Raw genomic sequence first — 26,982 nt, forward strand, 5'->3', positions numbered from 1 at the left:
TTGCTTTTGAAATTCGGCTTAAAATTTGCACATGGAACAACTAAAGACTCTGCTAAATTAAAAAAAAATGTCTTAGTACCTATAAATCGCGGGCCCTCTGAGAAACACATTTTTGTTTGATGTTTTTATTGTCTCCTCAGGTCCAGGCAAAAAATCATTATCAATATTCGTTGCTTTTGAAATTCGGCTTACAATTTGCACATGGAACAACTAAAGACTCTCCTGAATCAAAAAAAATGTCTTAGTACCTATAAATCGCGGGCCCTCTGAGAAACACATTTTTGTTTGATGTTTTTATTGTCTCCTCAGGTCCAGGCAAAAAATCATTATCAATATTCGTTGCTTTTGAAATTCGGCTTACAATTTGCACATGGAACAACTAAAGACTCTCCTGAATCAAAAAAAATGTCTTAGTACCTATAAATCGCGGGCCCTCTGAGAAACACATTTTTGTTTGATGTTTTTATTGTCTCCTCAGGTCCAGGCAAAAAATCATTATCAATATTCGTTGCTTTTGAAATTCGGCTTACAATTTGCACATGGAACAACTAAAGACTCTCCTGAATCAAAAAAAATGTCTTAGTACCTATAAATCGCGGGCCCTCTGAGAAACACATTTTTGTTTGATGTTTTTATTGTCTCCTCAGGTCCAGGCAAAAAATCATTATCAATATTCGTTGCTTTTGAAATTCGGCTTAAAATTTGCACATGGAACAACTAAAGACTCTGCTAAATTAAAAAAAAATGTCTTAGTACCTATAAATCGCGGGCCCTCTGGGAAACACATTTTTGTTTGATGTTTTTATTGTCTCCTCAGGTCCAGGCAAAAAATCATTATCAATATTCGTTGCTTTTGAAATTCGGCTTACAATTTGCACATGGAACAACTAAAGACTCTGCTAAATTAAAAAAAAATGTCTTAGTACCTATAAATCGCGGGCCCTCTGAGAAACACATTTTTGTTTGATGTTTTTATTGTCTCCTCAGGTCCAGGCAAAAAATCATTATCAATATTCGTTGCTTTTGAAATTCGGCTTACAATTTGCACATGGAACAACTAAAGACTCTCCTGAATCAAAAAAAATGTCTTAGTACCTATAAATCGCGGGCCCTCTGAGAAACACATTTTTGTTTGATGTTTTTATTGTCTCCTCAGGTCCAGGCAAAAAATCATTATCAATATTCGTTGCTTTTGAAATTCGGCTTAAAATTTGCACATGGAACAACTAAAGACTCTGCTAAATTAAAAAAAAATGTCTTAGTACCTATAAATCGCGGGCCCTCTGAGAAACACATTTTTGTTTGATGTTTTTATTGTCTCCTCAGGTCCAGGCAAAAAATCATTATCAATATTCGTTGCTTTTGAAATTCGGCTTACAATTTGCACATGGAACAACTAAAGACTCTCCTGAATCAAAAAAAATGTCTTAGTACCTATAAATCGCGGGCCCTCTGAGAAACACATTTTTGTTTGATGTTTTTATTGTCTCCTCAGGTCCAGGCAAAAAATCATTATCAATATTCGTTGCTTTTGAAATTCGGCTTAAAATTTGCACATGGAACAACTAAAGACTCTGCTAAATTAAAAAAAAAATGTCTTAGTACCTATAAATCGCGGGCCCTCTGAGAAACACATTTTTGTTTGATGTTTTTATTGTCTCCTCAGGTCCAGGCAAAAAATCATTATCAATATTCGTTGCTTTTGAAATTCGGCTTACAATTTGCACATGGAACAACTAAAGACTCTGCTAAATTAAAAAAAAATGTCTTAGTACCTATAAATCGCGGGCCCTCTGAGAAACACATTTTTGTTTGATGTTTTTATTGTCTCCTCAGGTCCAGGCAAAAAATCATTATCAATATTCGTTGCTTTTGAAATTCGGCTTACAATTTGCACATGGAACAACTAAAGACTCTCCTGAATCAAAAAAAATGTCTTAGTACCTATAAATCGCGGGCCCTCTGAGAAACACATTTTTGTTTGATGTTTTTATTGTCTCCTCAGGTCCAGGCAAAAAATCATTATCAATATTCGTTGCTTTTGAAATTCGGCTTACAATTTGCACATGGAACAACTAAAGACTCTCCTGAATCAAAAAAAATGTCTTAGTACCTATAAATCGCGGGCCCTCTGAGAAACACATTTTTGTTTGATGTTTTTATTGTCTCCTCAGGTCCAGGCAAAAAATCATTATCAATATTCGTTGCTTTTGAAATTCGGCTTACAATTTGCACATGGAACAACTAAAGACTCTCCTGAATCAAAAAAAATGTCTTAGTACCTATAAATCGCGGGCCCTCTGAGAAACACATTTTTGTTTGATGTTTTTATTGTCTCCTCAGGTCCAGGCAAAAAATCATTATCAATATTCGTTGCTTTTGAAATTCGGCTTAAAATTTGCACATGGAACAACTAAAGACTCTGCTAAATTAAAAAAAAAATGTCTTAGTACCTATAAATCGCGGGCCCTCTGAGAAACACATTTTTGTTTGATGTTTTTATTGTCTCCTCAGGTCCAGGCAAAAAATCATTATCAATGTTCGTTGCTTTTGAAATTCGGCTTAAAATTTGCACATGGAACAACTAAAGACTCTGCTAAATTAAAAAAAAATGTCTTAGTACCTATAAATCGCGGGCCCTCTGAGAAACACATTTTTGTTTGATGTTTTTATTGTCTCCTCAGGTCCAGGCAAAAAATCATTATCAATATTCGTTGCTTTTGAAATTCGGCTTACAATTTGCACATGGAACAACTAAAGACTCTCCTGAATCAAAAAAAATGTCTTAGTACCTATAAATCGCGGGCCCTCTGAGAAACACATTTTTGTTTGATGTTTTTATTGTCTCCTCAGGTCCAGGCAAAAAATCATTATCAATATTCGTTGCTTTTGAAATTCGGCTTAAAATTTGCACATGGAACAACTAAAGACTCTGCTAAATTAAAAAAAAAATGTCTTAGTACCTATAAATCGCGGGCCCTCTGAGAAACACATTTTTGTTTGATGTTTTTATTGTCTCCTCAGGTCCAGGCAAAAAATCATTATCAATATTCGTTGCTTTTGAAATTCGGCTTACAATTTGCACATGGAACAACTAAAGACTCTGCTAAATTAAAAAAAAATGTCTTAGTACCTATAAATCGCGGGCCCTCTGAGAAACACATTTTTGTTTGATGTTTTTATTGTCTCCTCAGGTCCAGGCAAAAAATCATTATCAATATTCGTTGCTTTTGAAATTCGGCTTACAATTTGCACATGGAACAACTAAAGACTCTCCTGAATCAAAAAAAATGTCTTAGTACCTATAAATCGCGGGCCCTCTGAGAAACACATTTTTGTTTGATGTTTTTATTGTCTCCTCAGGTCCAGGCAAAAAATCATTATCAATATTCGTTGCTTTTGAAATTCGGCTTACAATTTGCACATGGAACAACTAAAGACTCTCCTGAATCAAAAAAAATGTCTTAGTACCTATAAATCGCGGGCCCTCTGAGAAACACATTTTTGTTTGATGTTTTTATTGTCTCCTCAGGTCCAGGCAAAAAATCATTATCAATATTCGTTGCTTTTGAAATTCGGCTTACAATTTGCACATGGAACAACTAAAGACTCTCCTGAATCAAAAAAAATGTCTTAGTACCTATAAATCGCGGGCCCTCTGAGAAACACATTTTTGTTTGATGTTTTTATTGTCTCCTCAGGTCCAGGCAAAAAATCATTATCAATATTCGTTGCTTTTGAAATTCGGCTTACAATTTGCACATGGAACAACTAAAGACTCTCCTGAATCAAAAAAAATGTCTTAGTACCTATAAATCGCGGGCCCTCTGAGAAACACATTTTTGTTTGATGTTTTTATTGTCTCCTCAGGTCCAGGCAAAAAATCATTATCAATATTCGTTGCTTTTGAAATTCGGCTTACAATTTGCACATGGAACAACTAAAGACTCTCCTGAATCAAAAAAAATGTCTTAGTACCTATAAATCGCGGGCCCTCTGAGAAACACATTTTTGTTTGATGTTTTTATTGTCTCCTCAGGTCCAGGCAAAAAATCATTATCAATATTCGTTGCTTTTGAAATTCGGCTTACAATTTGCACATGGAACAACTAAAGACTCTCCTGAATCAAAAAAAATGTCTTAGTACCTATAAATCGCGGGCCCTCTGAGAAACACATTTTTGTTTGATGTTTTTATTGTCTCCTCAGGTCCAGGCAAAAAATCATTATCAATATTCGTTGCTTTTGAAATTCGGCTTACAATTTGCACATGGAACAACTAAAGACTCTCCTGAATCAAAAAAAATGTCTTAGTACCTATAAATCGCGGGCCCTCTGAGAAACACATTTTTGTTTGATGTTTTTATTGTCTCCTCAGGTCCAGGCAAAAAATCATTATCAATATTCGTTGCTTTTGAAATTCGGCTTAAAATTTGCACATGGAACAACTAAAGACTCTGCTAAATTAAAAAAAAATGTCTTAGTACCTATAAATCGCGGGCCCTCTGAGAAACACATTTTTGTTTGATGTTTTTATTGTCTCCTCAGGTCCAGGCAAAAAATCATTATCAATATTCGTTGCTTTTGAAATTCGGCTTACAATTTGCACATGGAACAACTAAAGACTCTCCTGAATCAAAAAAAATGTCTTAGTACCTATAAATCGCGGGCCCTCTGAGAAACATATTTTTGTTTGATGTTTTTATTGTCTCCTCAGGTCCAGGCAAAAAATCATTATCAATATTCGTTGCTTTTGAAATTCGGCTTACAATTTGCACATGGAACAACTAAAGACTCTCCTGAATCAAAAAAAATGTCTTAGTACCTATAAATCGCGGGCCCTCTGAGAAACACATTTTTGTTTGATGTTTTTATTGTCTCCTCAGGTCCAGGCAAAAAATCATTATCAATATTCGTTGCTTTTGAAATTCGGCTTACAATTTGCACATGGAACAACTAAAGACTCTCCTGAATCAAAAAAAATGTCTTAGTACCTATAAATCGCGGGCCCTCTGAGAAACACATTTTTGTTTGATGTTTTTATTGTCTCCTCAGGTCCAGGCAAAAAATCATTATCAATATTCGTTGCTTTTGAAATTCGGCTTAAAATTTGCACATGGAACAACTAAAGACTCTGCTAAATTAAAAAAAAATGTCTTAGTACCTATAAATCGCGGGCCCTCTGAGAAACACATTTTTGTTTGATGTTTTTATTGTCTCCTCAGGTCCAGGCAAAAAATCATTATCAATATTCGTTGCTTTTGAAATTCGGCTTACAATTTGCACATGGAACAACTAAAGACTCTCCTGAATCAAAAAAAATGTCTTAGTACCTATAAATCGCGGGCCCTCTGAGAAACACATTTTTGTTTGATGTTTTTATTGTCTCCTCAGGTCCAGGCAAAAAATCATTATCAATATTCGTTGCTTTTGAAATTCGGCTTACAATTTGCACATGGAACAACTAAAGACTCTCCTGAATCAAAAAAAATGTCTTAGTACCTATAAATCGCGGGCCCTCTGAGAAACACATTTTTGTTTGATGTTTTTATTGTCTCCTCAGGTCCAGGCAAAAAATCATTATCAATATTCGTTGCTTTTGAAATTCGGCTTAAAATTTGCACATGGAACAACTAAAGACTCTGCTAAATTAAAAAAAAATGTCTTAGTACCTATAAATCGCGGGCCCTCTGAGAAACACATTTTTGTTTGATGTTTTTATTGTCTCCTCAGGTCCAGGCAAAAAATCATTATCAATGTTCGTTGCTTTTGAAATTCGGCTTAAAATTTGCACATGGAACAACTAAAGACTCTGCTAAATTAAAAAAAAATGTCTTAGTACCTATAAATCGCGGGCCCTCTGAGAAACACATTTTTGTTTGATGTTTTTATTGTCTCCTCAGGTGCAGGCAAAAAATCATTATCAATATTCGTTGCTTTTGAAATTCGGCTTAAAATTTGCACATGGAACAACTAAAGACTCTCCTGAATCAAAAAATAATGTCTTAGTACCTTTAAATCGCGGGCCCTCTGAGAAACACATTTTTGTTTGATGTTTTTATTGTCTCCTAAGGTCCAGGTAAAAAATCATTATCAATATTCGTTGCTTTTGAAATTCGGCTTAAAATTTGCACATGGAACAACTAAAGACTCTGCTAAATTAAAAAAAAATGTCTTAGTACCTATAAATCGCGGGCCCTCTGAGAAACACATTTTTGTTTGATGTTTTTATTGTCTCCTCAGGTGCAGGCAAAAAATCATTATCAATATTCGTTGCTTTTGAAATTCGGCTTAAAATTTGCACATGGAACAACTAAAGACTCTGCTAAATTAAAAAAAAATGTCTTAGTACCTATAAATCGCGGGCCCTCTGAGAAACACATTTTTGTTTCATGTTTTTATTGTCTCCTCAGGTCCAGGCAAAAAATCATTATCAATATTCGTTGCTTTTGAAATTCGGCTTAAAATTTGCACATGGAACAACTAAAGACTCCTGAATTAAAAAAAAAATTTCTTAGCACCTATAAATCGCGGGCCCCCTAAGAAACACATTTTTGTTTGATGTTTTTATTGTCTCCTCAGGTCCAGGCAAAAAATCATTATCAATATTCGTTGCTTTTGAAATTCGGCTTAAAATTTGCACATGGAACAACTAAAGACTCTCCTGAATTAAAAAAAAATGTCTTAGTACCTCTAAATCACGGGCCCCCTTAGAAACACAGTTTTGTTGGATGTTTTATTGTCTTCTCAAGCCCAGGCAAAAAATTATTTTCAATATTCGTTGCTCCTGAATTAAAAAAAAATTTCTTAGTACCTATAAATCGCGGGCCCCCTGAGAAACCCGGGCCCGGGGGAATCCCCCCCCCCCCCCCCCCGCTCTCTCTCGTCGGGCCTGCCCACATACCTATTTATATACGCACTATTCAATTTGCCTGAAATTTGGTATATAAATTTGCCTATATTAGTATTTACGATCCTTTTTCCCGGGAAGTAGACCAGAGACGGACTGGGACCGGGATTAGGACTAGGAGTGGGACTCGGAATGGGACTGGAACATAATAGATACCACCCTCTGGGACTGGCTATAAGGGATGAAGAAGAATGAGAAGAACTTGAGAGAAGAGAAAAGAGGGAAGGAGAAGGAGACTAAGAAAGAGATAGAGTGAGACGAAGATAGAGCTAGATGAAGCGAAAAAGACGGAGGGAGGAGTGAATAAAAGGATTAAGAAAAAGTGAGGAGGAGGGAGGGCAGAGTTATACGGAAAAAGCTTATTAAAATGTATGCAGATAGACCAAATTTAGGGCAGAACAATGTCTGCCGGGTCTGCTAGTTTTAAATAAAATAAAATAATTCAAGGTTCGATTCGAGCTCAAGGCCAGAACAATAATTTTTTTTCTAATGATAATTATTGTTCATTCAAGGTTCGAATCGAGCTCAAGGCCAGAACAATAATTTTCTTCTAATGATAATTATTGTTATTTTTTAATTTTTCTAAATTTGAAAAATTGTATTTTGTTTTTGGAATAGTAAGTAGAAAATTTTTCAGACAACCTGCCATAGCTGCGCAGATAGATCCATTTCGAAGGGTGCTAAGCCTTCATCATCAGTACGCTTTAGGCATGCTGCGCTAACCATTTAGCTATACAGGGGTGGTTTGTTTGACTGGCAAATTTGCTACTTCTATTCCTTTTTACCAACTATATTTATTCAGTGTTGCGCCATCTGGTGCAAATCACTGATAATGCTGGATTTTTGTTTATTGTCAATTACTTTGTTTGACATTCCCAAGTGCTCATGGTTTATTAACAATTGTTTTTGTTTTTATCGGCCTATTGATAAATGATTCAAAAACAAAAACAATTGATAAAATAAAATAAATAAAAAATAAATACTAGTTCTTTATTGCACAACTGAATTGAGGTGTTAATATTTTTTCTTGATTTCTTTAAGATTAACTGCAAAATGGATGACAGATTTGTGTACCAATTACCCAACGCCATCTCTGCAGAAACTGAAGGATCTTAGATGTCACGGACCAGTCGGGTAAATGTGCTTGTAAAATTTGTTTATATGTATTTTGAATACGAACTTCCAATAAGTAAGTGCAATTAAAATATTTGTTTTTGCCTCTCGCAGTGGCGTTTTCTCCTTTGCTAAATTGCGTGAAAAGTCAAAAAAAGGAATGAACTGCATAATTCGGCAATGCGAAAAGGAATTTGACGTATATTACCTTGATAAACATATACAAACGTGAGTACATTGTCTAATAACGAGTCCAAACCAAAAACCTTACTTACATATGTAAATTTGCAATTGCACTTGTGTAACAGATCGCTTAAAGGCAGATTAGGCGACAACATCATAACCACTAAAATAACACGTGAAAACAACAAATGGCTTTTACATTCAAATGAAGGTTTAAAAGCTTTTGAAACATTGAAGGATTTAAAGAATTATATATCACCGCAAATGTTATGGTTACCCCCATCAGAATATGGTAAATAGTTATGATTTTGGATGCGAATATTAATGCTTTTGCGGCTTTGCTATATATAAATTTTATTTAAACTAACATAAACAAATTTCAGATAAACCTCCATTGCTGCTGATTTGTTTGCCAAAAAATTTACAACCAAAGAAGACTGATACAGAATTAAGTGACGCTGAGCTGCGAGAAAGAAAAGTGCAAATATTTGATCGAAAACGTGATTTAAGATGGTACAAAAGTATGTTACACTAATATGAAAAAAAATTAGAGACAGAAAGCATTGCAGTTTTATTTGTTTATTCTTAATTTAGATACAGAACGCATTTCTGACAACGGAAAAATAACGACAGCACGTGGTGACTGGGTGCAAGAAGGTGGTTGTAAAGATGTTAGTGTTATGCTAAAAATATTTCACCCGGAAAGTGATCCTAAGGTAATAGTGTTTTTTTTTTTAATTTTAAAGGGAAGATTATATATAACTTTATTAACAAGCTTTATCAATAACAAAACTCTAGTCCAATGTAATTAAACCTTCAAATCTTTTTAATCAAAAGATAAATTTATCTTTTAGGGCCATTTATATTATTTTCGTTTTCATTTCAAATCTTTCACGAAACCCTACCAACCATGAGTGGATAAAAACTGGGTAATCTTATACTGGCGCTGCCCAAAAAATTGGATAATAAGTTGGATAATTTTGTTCGGCGAGGCGCCGATATTAGAGTTGGGTCGTTTCGTTCTGAACTTGTTCAATGGACCGGGTCTCTCAACTGAACAAGTGAACTAGATCTTCGATTTCGGTTCTTTTTGTTCTTTTAGTTCATTTGTTCGTTTTATCTAATGTTATTCTTTCTCTCTTCTCGTTCGCGAACATTGTAAATTCACACCATGGTTCAACTATATACATAATTGAACCATGCATAAAACTTAGCAGTTTTTGTATGTGTAAGTAAAATGTTGCCAATGTGTTGGTTTCATTTTGAGTTTGCCATCTCCTTTTGACAATCCCTTCAACCATGCAATGACATAAATAAAATCAGCTGATGAGATGAGCCAACCTGTACATAATTGAACCATGATTCGTGCAGAAATTCTGAGCACGAATGCCGATGATGCCACTTACACTAAAGATATGTGTGGTCATCTTTGTGTGTGGCACTGCTACAACAATATATGTATGGACTATTTATGAAAAACATGCTTTATAAGAAACTAATTATTACATTTATTAAACTTGAAAAGATCATATTTACAATTTGTGTCTGTACTCTTTCAATTTCCTGGATCTTCCGAAATTTGTAACTTTTTTTGAAGTTAATTATACATATATATTAACTTATTTATTCATTACTTGTTGGCTTTTTTCGCGGGTGCGAGCAGGAGTGATCAGATTTGCTTGAAAAAAAAAAGAACAGATGAACAAAAAGAACAACTTGTTCGTTCATCAGAAAAAGAACTAAAGATTCGAATATCTGAAATGAACGAAAAAGCACAACTCTAGCCGATATTATCCATGGTAAATGGGATATTTCGTGTACGTGTGAGCTGTCAGTCTGCAACTACTGCATACTTTTAGGTGTAATTGACAGCTTTGAACGTCAATGTGCAGTGTTGCCAGACCGTCCTTTAAAACATCCAAAAACTATTTTCCTAATACCCAAAATTCCACATGCTCCAAATTTTTCTTTAATTTACAAATCTATATACTGATGTGGCCAACAAAATAGCGCCAGCAAGGCGACTAATAAGTTTCCCAGGACTAAAAATAACTATTTAATTTCAGTTTTAGTTTTAGTTTTTGGTTTTATTTTCTAAGAGCAGCTATTTCACTTACCTACCTAAGCTTGCAAAAATTACAATACTAATTCAACAATATCTTACATTAATAAAAAATTAGACTATAATGCTCACTGGAACTACTCCAGTGGACACTTAAATAAAGCCAGTACAAATAGATTTTTCCAAAGTAAAATTTGTCAATTTTTTCTTAATATTTCGTTGGAAATCCACGTTGTTTCAAAGCTCTACAGCATCTAGCATCTACAATGCATGGAATTATTTAAAAAGCGGCATTTTTCTACAGGCACAGCATACCCAATGCTCCTTCTCCTTTTCAAAAAGTTCGTCTAAATTCTTGCATTTCTCTACCCTTTTCAAGTCTGTCCACAAATGCTCAATGGGGTTTAAATCAGCACTAATTGATGCTCACTCAAGCACGTCACCTCAAAAAACTGCTTGGATATCCTGCCTAATGTGCTTCGGATCTGAATCTTGTTAGAATTTCCAAATAACTCGGATATTCTCTTCGGCCCAAGGCAGCATACCATTTTTTGTTATTTCCACGTAACAGGGGCAGTCAAAATTTTGCAGATTCTGTGGATCGGCCCTACGCCATTCCAAGAAAAACATCCCCACATTCTTATGTTTCTTCCACCGTGCTTTACGACGGTTGATGTGTACTTGGGGTTAAATTGGGAGCCGCTAAAAAATTGTGTTGCATAGGGAGATATCCTATATATTTTAGATTCGTCGCTCCATAGCACAAACTTCCACTGATTCGCTGCCCAGCTGGCATAGGATCGCGCGAAATCTAGTGATCTTCTTATTTGAGTTGGAGCAGTTAAAGGGCGCTTACGTCCCACTCTTCCAAAAAGACCTGCTTCATCTAAACGACGCCCAAACGTTCCACTAGATATTCGAACTGCGAATTCTTTAGAAATTTATCGGTTAATATCAGAGGAAGTCAGGCGGGGTCAGATTTTGAAAATCGCACAATCTTGCGATCAGTATATGCTGATGTTTTACGAAGTCGATTTTACCTTGGAATGGCATCAGTTATCTTATTTAAAATAACTTAGGGCGTTCTCTACCATATTTTTGGAGCAACCTAAACATGATGCAATTCGCCTTTTAGAGTTTCCACCTTTGCTAAACTCAATAATTACTGCTCGCTGGCTTGGAGTACAATGTTTTGACCTGCCAAACGTGAGACTATGAAATTCAACAGCTACAATATTTTATTTCGTAATGCTCTTCTCTACTTACTTGAATAAAGGATTTTTACTGCTTTTGTTTATATAGAATTTTATAATTATCGAAAAGGCTCTATTAAGTTGTCCAAGCAATAATGCACTACTAACTTTTTTTCAATTAACTTCAATTAAAACCATCGCAATATTTTCAATCAAACTGTATCTCACTCAACGACTCACAATCTCTACAAAAGGGGGAAAAATGTCTGTTATCCAAGAGAAAATAATGAAAAGTTAAGACAGAATAAGAAAGTGTACGTTGGCTCTATTTAGTCGAACACATCTGTAAATAAAAATCAAATTCTGTGTGTGTGTATGTGTTCGCTATGGAAACGTATTTCCCACACTTCAACCAATCATCACCAAATTTTGGCTATAGGTTCCTTCGATTAACACGAAGGTTTTGGGCTTAAAATAATTTCGATATATAAAAGGGGCGTGGCACCTCCCATACAAATGGAATCTTTGGTACTGCATAACTCTGAAGGTATACATGCCAGAATATTGAAATTCAGTAAGGAGTTATATGAAGTCAATCCCTAACATCACCAAGAAAATGTGGAATTAAGAAAAAGGGGGCGTGGCACCTCCCATACAAATGGAATATATCATACTGCATATCTCTGGATGTAGTAATGGTAGGATAATGAAAATTGGTAAGGTGCTACATATATGACGTTAAGTCTTAACACCTCCCGTAAAATGTGGAATTGGGAAAAAAGGGGCGTGCCACCTTCCCTACAAATGGGATTTTTCAGACCTATGGCTGCCGTACAAACTTAGGTTATTAAACGGCTTTATTTAGCTTGACTTGACAGGCTGGTTGGCACGAATTTTGTAATTGAAATTTAAGTAACTTCCCGATAAGCTACAATGTTGAAACTTGGAATATAGTTCAGAACCCGATGACAATGCAATAATAAGAAAAAATCGCCGCTAGGTGGCGCACGGATCGAGATATTCACAAAAATTGTATTTGTGGTCCGATTTGGCTCATATTCGGAACACATAATACATACAATAATGGAAAGCGACCTTTGAAAAAAATCGCCGCTAGGTGGCGCAAAGATCGAAATATTCAAAAAAATCTTATTTGTGGTCCGATTTGGTCCATATGTGGAACACATAATACATACATGAATAGAAAGCGACCTATGATGTCCGATTTGGCTCATATTTGGAACAAATATTACATACAGTCCGGTAGAAGTGACATCAAAATATTTTGGAGTTGGAGAAGGGACAAGCATACGTGGCGCAGAGTCGAGTAAAGTCTTTGGAAGGATTATGTATTGAGAACTTATTTTGTAACAAATTTTCAGGAAAGAGTCCCTGTAATAATGAGTCACTAAATGAACTAAATAGAATAAGAAATAATAACCAATTAAATAAAGACTAAAAACTTGAAAATAAAATAATTAAAAAAAATTTTTAAGTTAAACGGTTTTATTGAAAACAATACTTACATGAAGTAATAATAATACTAAAAGCTAGAAAATAAATAGGTAGGTCCTAGGTACTAGTCATCACACTCCTCATCAATCTAGGGCGTTGATCAGACAATTAAATAAAATTGTTGGACGCGTCAAAATTTTTTTAAATTAAATACAATACAATAGAATAAAATGAACTAAAATTCAAAACAATAAAATAAAATGAATAAATTAAAATGAAACAAAACACAATAAAGAAAATTTAAATAAAGTGAATAAATAAAAATAAAATAAAATAAATAAAGGGCGGCCACCGTGGTGTGATGGCAGCGTGCTCCGCCTACCATACCGTATACCCTGGGTTCGCATCCCGGGCAAAGCAACATCAAAATTTTAGAAACAAGGTTTTTCAATTAGAAGAAAATTTGTCTAAGCGGGTCGCCGCTCGGTAGTGTTTGGCAAGCGCTCCGAGTGTATTTCTGCCATGAAAAGCTCTCAGTGAAAACTCATCTGCCTTGTAGATGCCGTTCGGAGTTCGCATTAAACATGTAGGTCCCGTCCGGCCAATTTGTAGGGAAAATCAAGAGGAGCACGACGTAAATTGGAAGAGAAGCTCGGCCTTAGATCTCTTCCGAGGTTATCGCGCCTTACATTTATTTTTATAAAATAAATAAAGTAAAAAAAATAAGTAGAGAGAAGTAGAATAAGTAAGAAAATGAAATGGAATAAAATTAAATAAAATGATTTGGCATAACAAAAATAGAGTGGAACGAATTAAAAGAAAAATTAATTCAATGAAATGAAATAGAATAAAGTGAGATGAGACAAAATAAAATTAAACGGGAAGAAGTGAAATGAAACAGAAAAAATTAAATGAAATGAAAAAATTTTAAACTATTTGAAATTAAACGGAATGAAATGAAATAGAATAAAATGAAATGATATGGAAAAGAAACAAAAATGAAAGTATATGAAATGAAATGGAATGATATAAAATGAAATAAAAAAAATATAAATCATATGGAAATGAAGAGAAATAAAGTAATAGATATGAAAATATATAAAATGAATTTAAATAAAATAGGTTATGCAGTGAAACGAGATGAAATGAAAGAAATTAAATAAGACAAAATGAAATGACATGGCATTAAATGAAATGAAACGAAATGAAATGGAATGCAATGAAATAAAATAAAAAATGAAATTATATGGAATGAAATTAAAGGAAGTGAAATGGAACAACGCAAAACGAAACGGAAATGACATGAAACGAAACAAAATTAAATGAGACAAAATGAAACAAAATGGAACAAAATGAAGCGGAATGAAATGAAATAAAATTAAATGAACAAAAAATGTAACGAAATGAGATGCAACAATATTAAAAGTATAGAAGTTAAATAAAATGAAATGGAAAAAATGAGACGAAATAAAATAAAATAAAATAAGGTAAAATAAAGTAATATAAATAAAATGAAGCAAAACAAAAAAAAAAAATTGGTAAAATAAAATAAAACAAAAATAGATTAAAATTAAAATAAAAATAGAGTAAAACAAAATAAAATTTTATAAAATAAAATAAAATGAAATGGGAGTGTTATGTAATTAAAATGAAATGAAAAAAGTAAAAAAAAAAAAATAATTGAAATCAAACGAAATGTATTGAAACGAAATGAAATAATATGAAACTAAATAGAGCGGAACGAAGCAAAATGGAGATAAATTAAATAGAATAAAACGAAATGATATGGAAAAGAAAAAAAATGAAACTATATGAAATGAAACGGAATGGTATAAAATGAAATTAATATATATCATATGGAAATGAAAAGAAATAAAACGAAATGATATGAAACTATATGAAATGAAATTGACAAAAAATTAAATGATATGGAAATGAAAATAAAAGAAACTAAATCAAGTAAAATGAAATGAAGGGAAACAAACTAAAAGTAAATGGAATGAAATTAAACGGAACGAATTAAAGTTAAATTAAAGAAATGAAATGAATTTAAGTGAAATGGAATGAAATGAAATTAATTAAAATAAAATGAAAGGAAATGGAATGAAATCAGATGAAACGAAATAAAAAGAAACGGAATGAAATGAAAAGAAATAGAAATCAATTAAACTATATGGAAATGAAGCAAAATTACATAAATGGTGTTAATGTGGTGTGTGTCCACATTTTCGTTGCCGGAATCTTTCATGTCGCACGATAACCTATAAAAGAGAAACAATCAATCCAAAAGAATTGCTGCACTTAAGCATGTACATACATATGTACAAAAGTACCTATGTATGTACATGACATGATTTAGGGGTGTAGCTTAGTACACCTGCAATCCCACCCAACTTGAAGGCATCAGAAATTACAGCTCCCCTGAGTAAAGTACATAATATACAATATAATTGTACCTTACTTTCAAGGTATCTATGTATATGTATATTTCACTATGTACTTACAATGTTCAAGATTCAGCTGTTGGTTGCAGGCCAATATCTCCATTGGAAAACCTGCTAATGCAGAATGGCTTAAAGTGTATTGGCTACTGGCGTTAGTAGAGATATCGGACGATAAAAATCTTTTTAGCTGGTTTCCCAGGCTTTAAAAGCGGAACCAGCTTGACCATTTTTCGGGATGACGAAAGTGGACCGGGACAAGTTTGAAAAATTGCGCTAGATAATTAAATCCCTCTTTGCCTAGGTTTTTAAGCATCGGCATGGCTATTCCGTCTGGGCCTATTGCTTAAAATGGTTTAGCATGAACGATGGCATATTCATCCTCTTTGGCGGTGATGGTAATTGGGGACGCGCTGTATTTATGCTTATGTGCGCGTCTGTTGACCCGACTTTGGTCTGAGTTTGTCAACCGTAACACCTGTTCTAACTCGAGACAGCGGAAAATACGCTCTGCCTGGCAGTTTGCTGTTTTCGCCAAATGGCGCTTCTACATCTACGACAAAAGATCCAAGTTTGGTTGTATAACTTTAGCATTCTTTGACCACTTTACAAGGCAACAGCTTTCAAAAAACATCAGTGACCATAAGCAGTGTTACCAAGCTGTGTTCTTTCCATTTTTAAAGATTCTCGCCAATTTGCTTCTTTCTCTGCGGCTGCTGTACAAAATTACTAATTAAATAACACGGCTTCAGTAGCCAGGAGGAATTCCAAGCAGCCAGATCATTCCGCTGATACCCCGTCTTTATGCAATCATGCTGAAACACATGTGGTTGACGCAGCCTTCCGATTCGCATCTAGCCATACTCTAGAAAAGAAAAATTGTTGTTAGTTATCTAAAGACCAATAAATAAATGTTGCAAAAGTACTTACCTATATTTGCAGTCAAAAGGCACTATTTTTTTAATAAAATGCTGAAATATTTCCATTTTTGCGCAATTTCGTAAATATCAATTTTTTGATGAAAGCGGTCTATTTATTTTAGGATGTTTTTTTATAATTATTATCCACATACTTTTAGGCACGTATGAATTTTGGAAAATACCAAAAGTGCGGTGGTGTTAGTATTTTTCAGAAAAATATGAGATGGTATTGAAATTCGAGGTGGAAATGGCAAAAAGCGGTTAGCCTTGGTTGGCAGGAAATTTTTTTAATAACAATGCGACTGCTGAGTCTCCTTATCTTGGCTGCCGTTTCGAAAATGACCTAGTTCGGAAAACGATTGAATAACGCCCTATCTCAGCTCAAATTCAATGCCCTGTCTGAACTCAAATTCAATATGTTTTAACATTAGTTGGGATGTTTATGGAAAAAGGGCATTATTCAAAAGTTTTTTTAAAATAGTACGTTTTCAATACGACAGCCGAGTTAGGATGCGATATTCCACTCAACAGTTGTTGTGCTAACAGTTCCCGCATCATCATGAGCATTAAGCTTATAAGCTCCCTTTCTACAGATCTCCACCTTTCCGTAGTCATCTGTCCGAAAGGATTGCCACGATCAACCATTTGTGTACAGACTGTAAAATTGATAATAATTTAATGTACAGACTTGCAGATAGTCAGTCTATTGATATGTGTGCGTGTGGATGTGTTATAGATACATTCATTGCGAATTAATTCAAGTGAAAAATCTTTCTATTCTCCATTGCCATACCTTACTTACTTACTTAATTGGCGCTTAATCGTCTAAACGGTTATGGCCGTCCAACAAGGCGCGCCAGTCGCTCCTTCGCTCCGCCAACCGGCGCCAATTGGTCACACCAAGGGAGTTTAAGTCGTTTTCCACCTGGTCCTTCCAACGGAGTGGGGGCCGCCCTCTACCTCTGCTTCCATAGGCGGGTTCCGATAGAAACACTTTCTTGGCCGGAGCATCATCTTTCATTCGCATAACATGGCCTAGCCAGCGCAGCCGCTGCGTTTTAATTCGCTGGACTATGTTGATGTCTGCGTATAGCTCGTACAGCTCATCATTAAATCTTCTTCGGTACTCGCCATCGCCAACGCGTAGAGGTCCATAAATCTTTCGAAGAACTTTTCTCTCGAACACTCCCAAAGCCGCTTCATCTGTTGTTGTCATGGTCCATGCTTCTGCCCAATATAGCAGGACGGGTACGATAAGTGACTTGTAGAGTATGATTTTCGTTCGCCGAGAGAGAACTTTACTTTTCAGTGCTGATGTTGTTGCTAGTGTTGATGCTGGTTCCCAAATAAACGAAGTCGCGTGGTTGCCAAGGCGCATATGCGCTGGCTCGATGACAGCAGGTACTTCGTTTTGTCCTCATTCACCATCAAACCCATCTTTACCGCTTCTTTTTCCAGTTTGGAGTAAGCAGAGCTAACAGCGCGGGTGTTTAGACCGATGATATCAATGTCATCAGCATATGCCAGTAATTGCACGCTTTTATAGTATATTGTTCCAGTGTGGTTAAGTTCTGCAGCTAGTATAATTTTCTCCGGCATCAAATTAAAGAAACCGCACGATAGGGGTCACCCTGTCTGAAACCTCCTTTAGTTTCGAACGGCTCGGAGAGGTCCTTTCCAATTCTAACTGAGCTGATGGTGTTGCTCAACGTCATTTTGCACAGCCGTATAAGTTTTGCGGGGAAACCAAATTCAGACATAGCGGCATATAGGCAGCTCCTTTTCGTGCTGTCGAAGGCGGCTTTAAATTCGACGAAGAGGTGATGTGTGTCGATTCTTTTTTCACGGGGTTTTTCCAAGATTTGGCGCATTGTCAAAATCTGGTCGATGGTAGATTTACCAGGTCTGAAGCCGCACTGATAAGGTCCAATCAGCCGGTTCACGGTGGGCTTCAATCTTTCGCACAATACACTTGAAAGGATCTTATATGCGATATTGAGAAGGCTGATTCCACGATAGTTGGTGCATTTTGCAGTATCCCCCTTCTTGTGGACTGGGCAAAGAACACTTAGATTCCAACCGTCGGGCATGCACTCTTCCGCCCATATTTTGCTAAGAAGCTGCTGCATGCACCTTACCAACTCCTCGCCGCGTTACTTGAATAGCTCCGTAGGCAATCCATCAGCGCCCACGGCCTTGTTGTTTTTCAATCTGGTTATTGCTATTCTAACTTCGTCATAATCGGGCGGGGGGACATATATTCCATTATCATCGATGGCGGGATCGGGTTCTTCATCTCTGCGCGGTGAATTGCGGCCTCCATTTAGGAGAACAGAGAAGTGTTCCCTCCATAATCTAAGCACTCTCTGGACATCAGTTACAAGGTCGCCGTTTTCGTTCCTACAGGAGTTTGCCCCGGTCTTAAAACCTTCCGTCTGTCGCCGTATTTTTTGGTAAAATTTTCGGGCGTTATTCCTGGTGGCTAGCAGCTCAAGCTCCTCGCACTCACGTCTTTCTGCTTCTGCTTTTTCTTCCTGAAAAGGTGTCTCGCTTCCTTTTTCAACTCACGATAGCGTTCACACACTCCTCTTGTCGCGCTCGCTTTTAACGTAGCCCTGTAGGCAGCGTCTTTTCTTTCAGGCATTCTTCATCGTACCAGTTATTTTTTCGTGGTCGCCGGTAACCAATTTTTTCCTCGGCGGCAGTACGAAGTGCTTTGGAAATATGCTCCCACTGCTCCTGTATTCCTTCAGGATGAGTTGTGCTCTCAGAGAGCAGGTGTGAGAGTCGAGTTGCGAAATCATTGGCAGTCTGTTGTGATTGAAGCTTTTCGACGTCTAGCTTCCCTTGTGTTTTTTTTTCCTTGGTTTTAGCCGCGTTGAGGCGGGTGCGTTTTTGGCTGCAACGAGATAATGGTCCGAGTCGATGTTAGGTCCTCGGATCGTGCCCACATCTAAAACACTGGAGGCATGCCGTCCGTCTATCACAACGTGATCGATCTGATTGCGAGTATTTCGATCAGGAGACATCCATGTAGCTGGATGTATCTTTTTATGCATAAACCTCGTGCTGGATATGACCATGTTTCGAGCACCGGCAAAGTCAATCAGCCTCAGTCCGTTGGGAGAAGTTTCATTGTGTAGGCTGAACTTTCCGACTGTAGGGCCAAAAACACCTTCTTCGCCCACCCTGGCGTTAAAGTCACCAAGCACGACTTTTATATCGTGACGGGGGCAGCGCTCGTATGTGCGTTCTAATTGTTCATAAGAAGTGTCTTTCACCTCATCGTTTTTCTCCTCTATCGGCGCATGGGCGCAGATGAATGATATATTAAAAAATTTTGGTTTTATTCGGATAGCGGCGAGACGTTCGTCCACAGGTGGGAACTCCTGAACTTGGCGACAAAGTCTCTCTCCCACCACGAATCCGACGCCGAAACTGCGCTTATTCGTATGGCCACTCCAATATATGTCACAATTTTTGATCTTCTTTATTCCTTGCTTGCCTTCCAGGTGCATGCCCTCAATTCATTGTCCTTCAAACGGTTGCCATGGTCGTCATCAATAGACAGTGTATTTATCCGAGGCTTGTTGTTATATTTCATTGGGGTATGGTTTTACGTGGCGGGTCCCAAGCCCAGCGCACAACCCGCTCAGCGGGGGTGAAAATGTTACTTGGCACGTTTATATAGCGAGCCGCTTGCTCCAAGACAGACGCCCGCTTGCAGCCGCACCTAGATGTGTACAGATGCTGCCGATGAGATCTCCCCCGGCTAGCCCTTAAACCGATTATGTCAGAGTGGCCTAGCCAGGTTGTCGCCTTCTCACATTAGCTCACCGCTAAATGGATGTTTAGCGGCTACCCAGAGGATACTTGGCCGCAAGCGACCGGCAGTAGTGAGCTGCTTGAACCGCATGCAAAAGAATCGCTCTGGCCATTCCCAGGTGAATGGCGGTCAGAAGCTTTCCCCACTTTCGTGGACTTCTACACACGGCCCCACCCTCCATACCTACCTGTCAAATAATTGCTGACAGGGAGAACGGCTGTCGCGAATGACCAGGGAATGGAAGAAAGGTTTGTTTTTGCTCGCGGTTAAGAAATTGAAGTGCCATGAATTGTTCATTTGTGTTTCAAACCAACTTTTATTTCAAATGTATCCACAGAAAGTGAGACTACAAACTAATATTAATTTTAAAAATGTTGCTAATATTTTAAAATATGTAAATAACGCAATGTACCAGTCGTCTTAAAAATTTTTTGAAAAACACTATTCGCAATTGATTGAAGTAATCGAACAGCGATTTAACAGGTGATCCAGGTCGTTTACTATTGTGAACGTTTTTTTTTTTCAAACATTCGCCACGTGTATGAATTCACAATGGATACATTTTAAAAACATGTTCAAATTTATTTGAACAATTTATATGAGAAATAAGAACAAAGCAAATTTGACGGGTTTAGAATCATAGAACATACCATTGTGTACAAAACAAGTGAGATATCTTATTCGTCAACTGCCTGATGTTAAATATGACGACGCATACAGTCGGCTATCTTAAGTGTGTGGGAGAAAGAGATACAGTATGAGACCATGGTAGTTACTTTAAAAATCATATGATCAGTTATATATGTTATTTTGATGTCTACTTATGCTTAAAGGGCCAATTAATGGTGACTTATAACCATAAAACCATAATCAGATTAAACAGCTGATCGAACCTACTTTATGTAAATCAATGTAACCGATTAATGGTGCCATACCATAACACTAACGCAATAACCATACCATAGTCAACCAATTGGTTTTTGGTTTCTCGCCATATCCATAACCTAAAAATGTTTGAGTTGGTGAATTTAATAAACTTTTGTAGATTTTATTCATTGTTTTGGATACGTTATGACTAAGAGGCTTATTTTTTGTGGAATATGTTTGTAATTTTTTACGTTTTCTTCATTTTTATGAAATTTTCACGATTTTTAGGTTAAGGCACCATTAATCGATCACATTGGATATGGTGATGGATATGGGTATAGTTACGACTATGGCGTTAGGGTTAAAGAAGTTTAATAAGCCCTTAAGATATCACACTTATCCACAACGGAACATACATACGTTGAATAGGATACCTTGTATATTACCTGATTAAATGTTTCGTATTTAATTTCAAATTTTTCCTTCATAGGAATTCACGGATTTATCAAGTAAATGTAGTCAAATATTTTCCGCACAATTTCTTAAACTGCATGGTTTAACGTTAACTATTCCCTATACAATGGTAATGGAGTATTCCCCTTATGGCCCGCTTGATGAATTTCTACGAAATCATAAAGACAAAATCTCACTCAAAATGTTATTATCTATATTTTCTGATTTGGTCAGAGGCATCGTCTACCTGGTAAGAAGATAAAAAAAGAAAATAAGTATTATAATTGTATTTTAATTAATATATGTATAACATCTTTTTAATAACAGATTGAAAAAGAAATATATCATGGGTTTATACGTTGTTCGAATTTATTCGTAACGAAATTTGAACAAAAATCTAATCTGATCAAGGCGAAAATTGGTGATCCTGGGTTGCGTCGTACATACACTTATGAAGAGTATGTAGTTATATACTGAACAGGGCGAATTCGGATAGATTCGCCTTGCTACTGAATTCAATAGATTTTGCTAAAATTTTTGTATTTATTTCCTAGTTTACCATGGATTCCACAAGAACTTTATAATAATCTCAATAGCGTTCATGGTGATCCATACGCTGATGTATGGGCATTCGCCACTACAACTTGGGAAATTTTCGCCTACGGTAAACCACCTTTAGAAGAGCTAAATTGCGTAGGCAAACCAAATAAGGTCGCGGAAAAACTACAAATGAATCGTTCGCAAACTGGTGGCATACTGCCAAAACCAAGCGAAAATTGTCCAGAAGCTATTTATTATACTATGTTAGATGGTTGGAATTTAGATGCAACCAAACGTTTTCGTTCTCAAGAAATTTTCGCAAGAATATGCGCCATCAATGAAAAACTTATATCTAATTATGAATCTGTTGTTACTGAACCCTCTGATGAGAGTTTTCCATATGATAGCGGTGATGATACATTATCAGTTTATACAACAACACCTCAACCACAACATCAACGGTTTCAACCGTTTGGTATGGCACATAATCGCCCCTATGACGATACGCAATGGGTTTTAACACTTTCAGTAGGTAAAGTTATTATACATCAGCAAATAGGCGAAGGTCATTATGGAACAGTGCATTTGGGTGAGCTACAATATAACGACCCAAATAAACCACCTGAAGAAGTAGCGGTGAAATCTTTAAAAACTGGACCTGCGGCAAATCCTAAAGATTTCTTGCGTGAAATAAAAATAATGCAGGTACACTACTAATTAAAAAATGGGATCCAATCGTTGTTGTATAAGTTTAATGGGATTGTATGATAATAGTAAACAAGGCGGGACTTTTTTTTATTAATATAATCAAAAAAAGGCCATATAGCATTTCGACTGTATCGTAGAATATCACCATATTTCGAATGCCGTTACGAAAACGCCCTATATCAGAAAATGTTTGAATAACGCCCAACTTCAAAACTTCTTTCAAAAAGGCTCTATCTCAGAACTAGGTTGTAGAACGCCCTAGCTGTTAATGTAATGATAGATGGTGGAGGAAGATTTGACAGCTGTCATATCGACCGCCATTAGCTCCAGGTTGTATTTTGGAAGTAAAGGAGAAAGAGGACATAAAATAGTACCTAAATTCATTCATTTTCAATAATGATAGAATACAGAAAGCAGTGTATGTAACTTGAATTTAGTGCAATTTTATGGTTAGGTTAGGTTGAACTGGCCGGTCCATGAGGACCTCACATATATTGGTTGAGTCCGTAGTGTTACCAGAAGTTTGTTTTAACGACCAAACTGAAAAACCCTATCAAAAACCAGGACCTATGTTATAAAATAACTCCGTCCTCTTGGCAAATACTAGAAGCTTCCTAGGACTTAAGCCACTTGCTGCTTCTAGATCTGACAGCTGTATCACTTCTAATAGCTGGAGTCTTAGCCTGGCAAGCGCAGGGCAAGAGCGCAGAACGTGCTCGATCGTTTCTTCCTCCAGCCCGCACCTTCTACATCTGCTATCACTGACCAAGCCTAATTTAAAGGCATGTGACACCAGAAGGCAGTGTCCAATCAGAATACCCGTCATGAGTCTACAGTCCTCTCTTTTTAATGATATAAGCAACTTTGTTAGTCTAAGGTTGTAAGACCTGCACATAATCTTCGACACTTTACATCCCCGCGCTTGAACCCACGCCTTTCCTGCTTGGTCGATCATGTGCACCTCTCGCCTTCGCTTAATTTCGCCCAGTCTAATTGGGACGTCTACGGAGCAAGCTTCAAGGGATGCTGCCTTTTTAGCTAGTTCATCCGCTTTTTCATTCCCATCTATTCCCATATGCCCTGGGACCCAATATAGATGTATGCTTCTCCCTGTCACGGTTCTCTCCAGGGACTGCTTACACTCTAACACGCATTTAGATGCTGTGCTATGCGAGATTATTGCCTTAATTGCTGCTTGACTGTCAATATAAAAGTTAACACGGTTGCAGCTTAAGCTATTCTCTTCCAGGGTTTCTACTGCTTTGGTTACGGCTAATATTTCCGCTTGGAAAACGCTACAGTAATCCGGCAGCCTGTATGATCTGCTTATTTCCGGATCAGCACAGTATACCGCAGACCCTACTCCTTCCACTACTTTGGAACCATCTGTGTACACATGTATCGCCTCGTCCGCCATTTGCGCACCCTTACGCCAACCGTCCACCTCTATTGTGGCCTTAAGATCTCCGTCGAAGCGCAGATAGGGAATCAGATAGTCTGTTCGTCTTGTTATTGATGACGCTATACTACTATGGCCATATGGTCGGCGCTCAAGCAGCCCCGAGGCACCGAGCCTGGTTGCGGTTGTTAATGCTATGTTGTTTGCTACCAGGTCTACAGGTGGAATGTGCAGAATTTTATGGTAAAAATCATGAAATAAAGTATGCTTTATTCTATTTGAAACGTTTGCAGCTTATCAATTTCTCTAGGACAGGGGTGGATGTTAATACACGGTCAAGCATTTCGTCAAAAAATAGTTTCAGATAAGTGATCGGCGCATGATTATGGATCCTATCTCCCGATATTTTTGGACCTATTTTAGAACTCTTCTCCTGCAGTATTAACGAAAGCAATTTTTGTTATATTACATTTTGAGTGAAAAAAAAAATTAAACCACACACAACAGTAGGACCAAAAAGGCAACAGGTCTATAAAATTGATGGGATGTTGAGGTTCTAAATTTGACACATTAACCTTAGATGATTCGGATGTAAGAAGATCTATTGTTTGTCACCTACCCTCAATGTGACGCACAGGCCAACTGTAGCCAGGAAGTCCGCAGCTAAAGGGAGCATCGGTCACCGGCCCACACATCTATCTTTTGCTGTCGTTAAAGATATCAAGCGAGCTGCTACAATCGCGGCGCAGTGGTGTGGTGGTAGCTTACTCCGCCTACCACACTGGAGATCCTAGGAGATAGGATAGGATAGGTTAGGTGGTAGCTGACCTGATAAGGATAGCTCACTTGGAAAACACGAAGGTCCGTTGTGATACCACATACACCAAAAATAACGGTGACTTAGATCTAGCTACTTAGAGAATCGTTGGGTAGTAACGATAAAGCTCCGAATGATACCGATCTCAACTTTGGATAAATCCTCGGGAGATCCAAGTGAGTCGCGACCGAAGTACTTTCGCCTAGTTCTGGCAAATGCTGGTCAATCAAGCATAAAGTGATTTGGTGATTCCACCTCATCATCCTCCATACAGCTGCAGCAGGATGGAGTTTCCAGTATATTGAGACGTACCGCATGGATACCCATGGGACAGTGCCCTGCCAAAACCCCAATGACCATTTTTAGGTGAGCCTTAGTGAACCTAATTATTTCAGCAGACCTCCTGCCATCCACTTTCGGCCAGAAAGATCTTGCTACCCTGCAAGACGTGGTGTCCGCCCAACGTTTGCTGAGCTGACTCGAGGCCCAGCTATGGAGGAGCAATCCACAGGTGGCCAGCGGGATCCCGAAATCCCTACAGCCATCTTCATCAGGTTCAGTTGTACCCATGCGGGCTAAGAGATCCGCTTGACAGTTACCCGTGATATCACTATGGCCCGGGACGCAGATAATCTTAATTGTAAAATAATTCGATACAATCGCAAGCGAGGTCAGGCACTCCCAGACCCCCCCACCAACTTTTCCATCCAGCTTCGACCCATCCGTGAACAAGTTAACCGGTCCCATGCCCCAGATAATTCCTCTTCCCCACTCTCTCTCTGGAATGACTGGGGTGAAGGTTGTATAGGGAGCAGTTATCGGCATACAATAGTCCGTTCTGTCCGGGATAAAGTCGAAACTGGTAAGAAGGCTAAAGTGTCCGCGGTCAGAAAGTCCATATCCCATATCACGAAGCCTGACCAACGACCTTGCCCCGGCCGCCTTTCCCGCAATATCTACTGGGTATATGTTCAGCATGATGTTCAGTGCCAAGGTAGGTAGATCCTAGGAGAAGTTTGGAAACAAGTTTTTTCTATTAGAAAAAAGTTGCGCTAAACGGGGTCGCCCCTCGGCAGTGAATTAGCAAATACTCCGAGTGTATTTCTGCAAAGGAAAGCTTCTAAGTGAAAGCTCATCTGCCTTGCAAGCTGCTGTGCGGAGTCGACATTGAAAAAAAATTGATGGTGCCGTCCTACCTATTTGTAGGAAAAATTAAATAGAAGTACAACGCTAATTAGAGGAGAAGCGTTGTTATACTAGCACTACGTCTACATTATATAGCGAAAGTTGTTGTTGTTTTAATGATTAAGACATTCCCCGAAGGTTTTTGGGAATACTATCCTTTGCAGGATGTAGTTCCGGTACGTTTAGGTAACTAGTACCATTAAGGTACTAGCACGACCATCTCGGGAACGATTTGATATGAGCAAGCTGATCTTTGTAGGTCATAACAGCCCCTCCACAAAAGTAGAAAAGCCTCAGATCGTCATTCACCTGGAAAATGGCACCATGGGGGCTGAATTATAGATCAATCGGATTACTATTCAAAGACATAATGTAATGGGCGTGGGATCTGCCACATAAAACAACATTAAAAGAACAACAAAATAAAAGCTACTTGGCTTAGAGATCACGTGTAATATCCCATTAGAGAATCATACAAGCGGTGAGATATCCATATATTTGGGCAGCCGGCGATAGATATAAGAGGGCGATACCTGAAGCAGAAAATTTTGCACCTATTACACTCACTGGGTTACTCGATCACAGGAATATTGACGGCAATGAAAAAGTGGATGGGTTAGCACGCGCCGATGTTTCGTTAGACATTTCTGAGGCAGAAACGGCGCACGAAGTAAACTTGGCCCTTCAATGAGTTTGTGCCACCTGATTAAAGGGCGGAATCAAAATGCCCTATAAAGGACATCAGCAGGTATATTGACCTAACTAAACGGTTTGAGTTAAACCGTAACAGAGTATATTAAGCACTTTTGAACAAGAAGGAATGTGCTGGCATTTTGATTCGGTCATTATTAGTTCGTGATTTAGTGAGGCAACAGTACGGTGTTTAGCACTTTCGCTACAGACAAAGGTAG

At 37.4% G+C, this 26,982-nt stretch overlaps 1 protein-coding gene across 2 annotated transcripts in view; it reads left to right on the plus strand.

The window, feature by feature from the left end:
* The window catches only part of hop (tyrosine-protein kinase hopscotch), a 188,161-nt gene that overhangs the window by 145,821 nt on the left and 15,358 nt on the right, over positions 1-26,982 (plus strand). For both annotated transcript variants that reach the window (XR_010953102.1, XM_067784431.1), the window contains exons 3-10: positions 7,951-8,043; positions 8,137-8,250; positions 8,331-8,497; positions 8,589-8,726; positions 8,800-8,921; positions 21,460-21,672; positions 21,750-21,880; positions 21,977-22,667. Coding sequence is in view for 1 of the 2 variants with exons in the window: in XM_067784431.1 (XP_067640532.1) it covers positions 7,951-8,043; positions 8,137-8,250; positions 8,331-8,497; positions 8,589-8,726; positions 8,800-8,921; positions 21,460-21,672; positions 21,750-21,880; positions 21,977-22,667 (1,669 nt within the window). In the remaining variant the exon portion in view is untranslated. The remainder of the gene's footprint in view (positions 1-7,950; positions 8,044-8,136; positions 8,251-8,330; positions 8,498-8,588; positions 8,727-8,799; positions 8,922-21,459; positions 21,673-21,749; positions 21,881-21,976; positions 22,668-26,982) is intronic.

Source organism: Eurosta solidaginis, chromosome 4 (assembly GCF_040869045.1).
Source record: "Eurosta solidaginis isolate ZX-2024a chromosome 4, ASM4086904v1, whole genome shotgun sequence".
In the NCBI taxonomy this organism is placed as follows: Eukaryota; Metazoa; Arthropoda; class Insecta; order Diptera; family Tephritidae; genus Eurosta; species Eurosta solidaginis.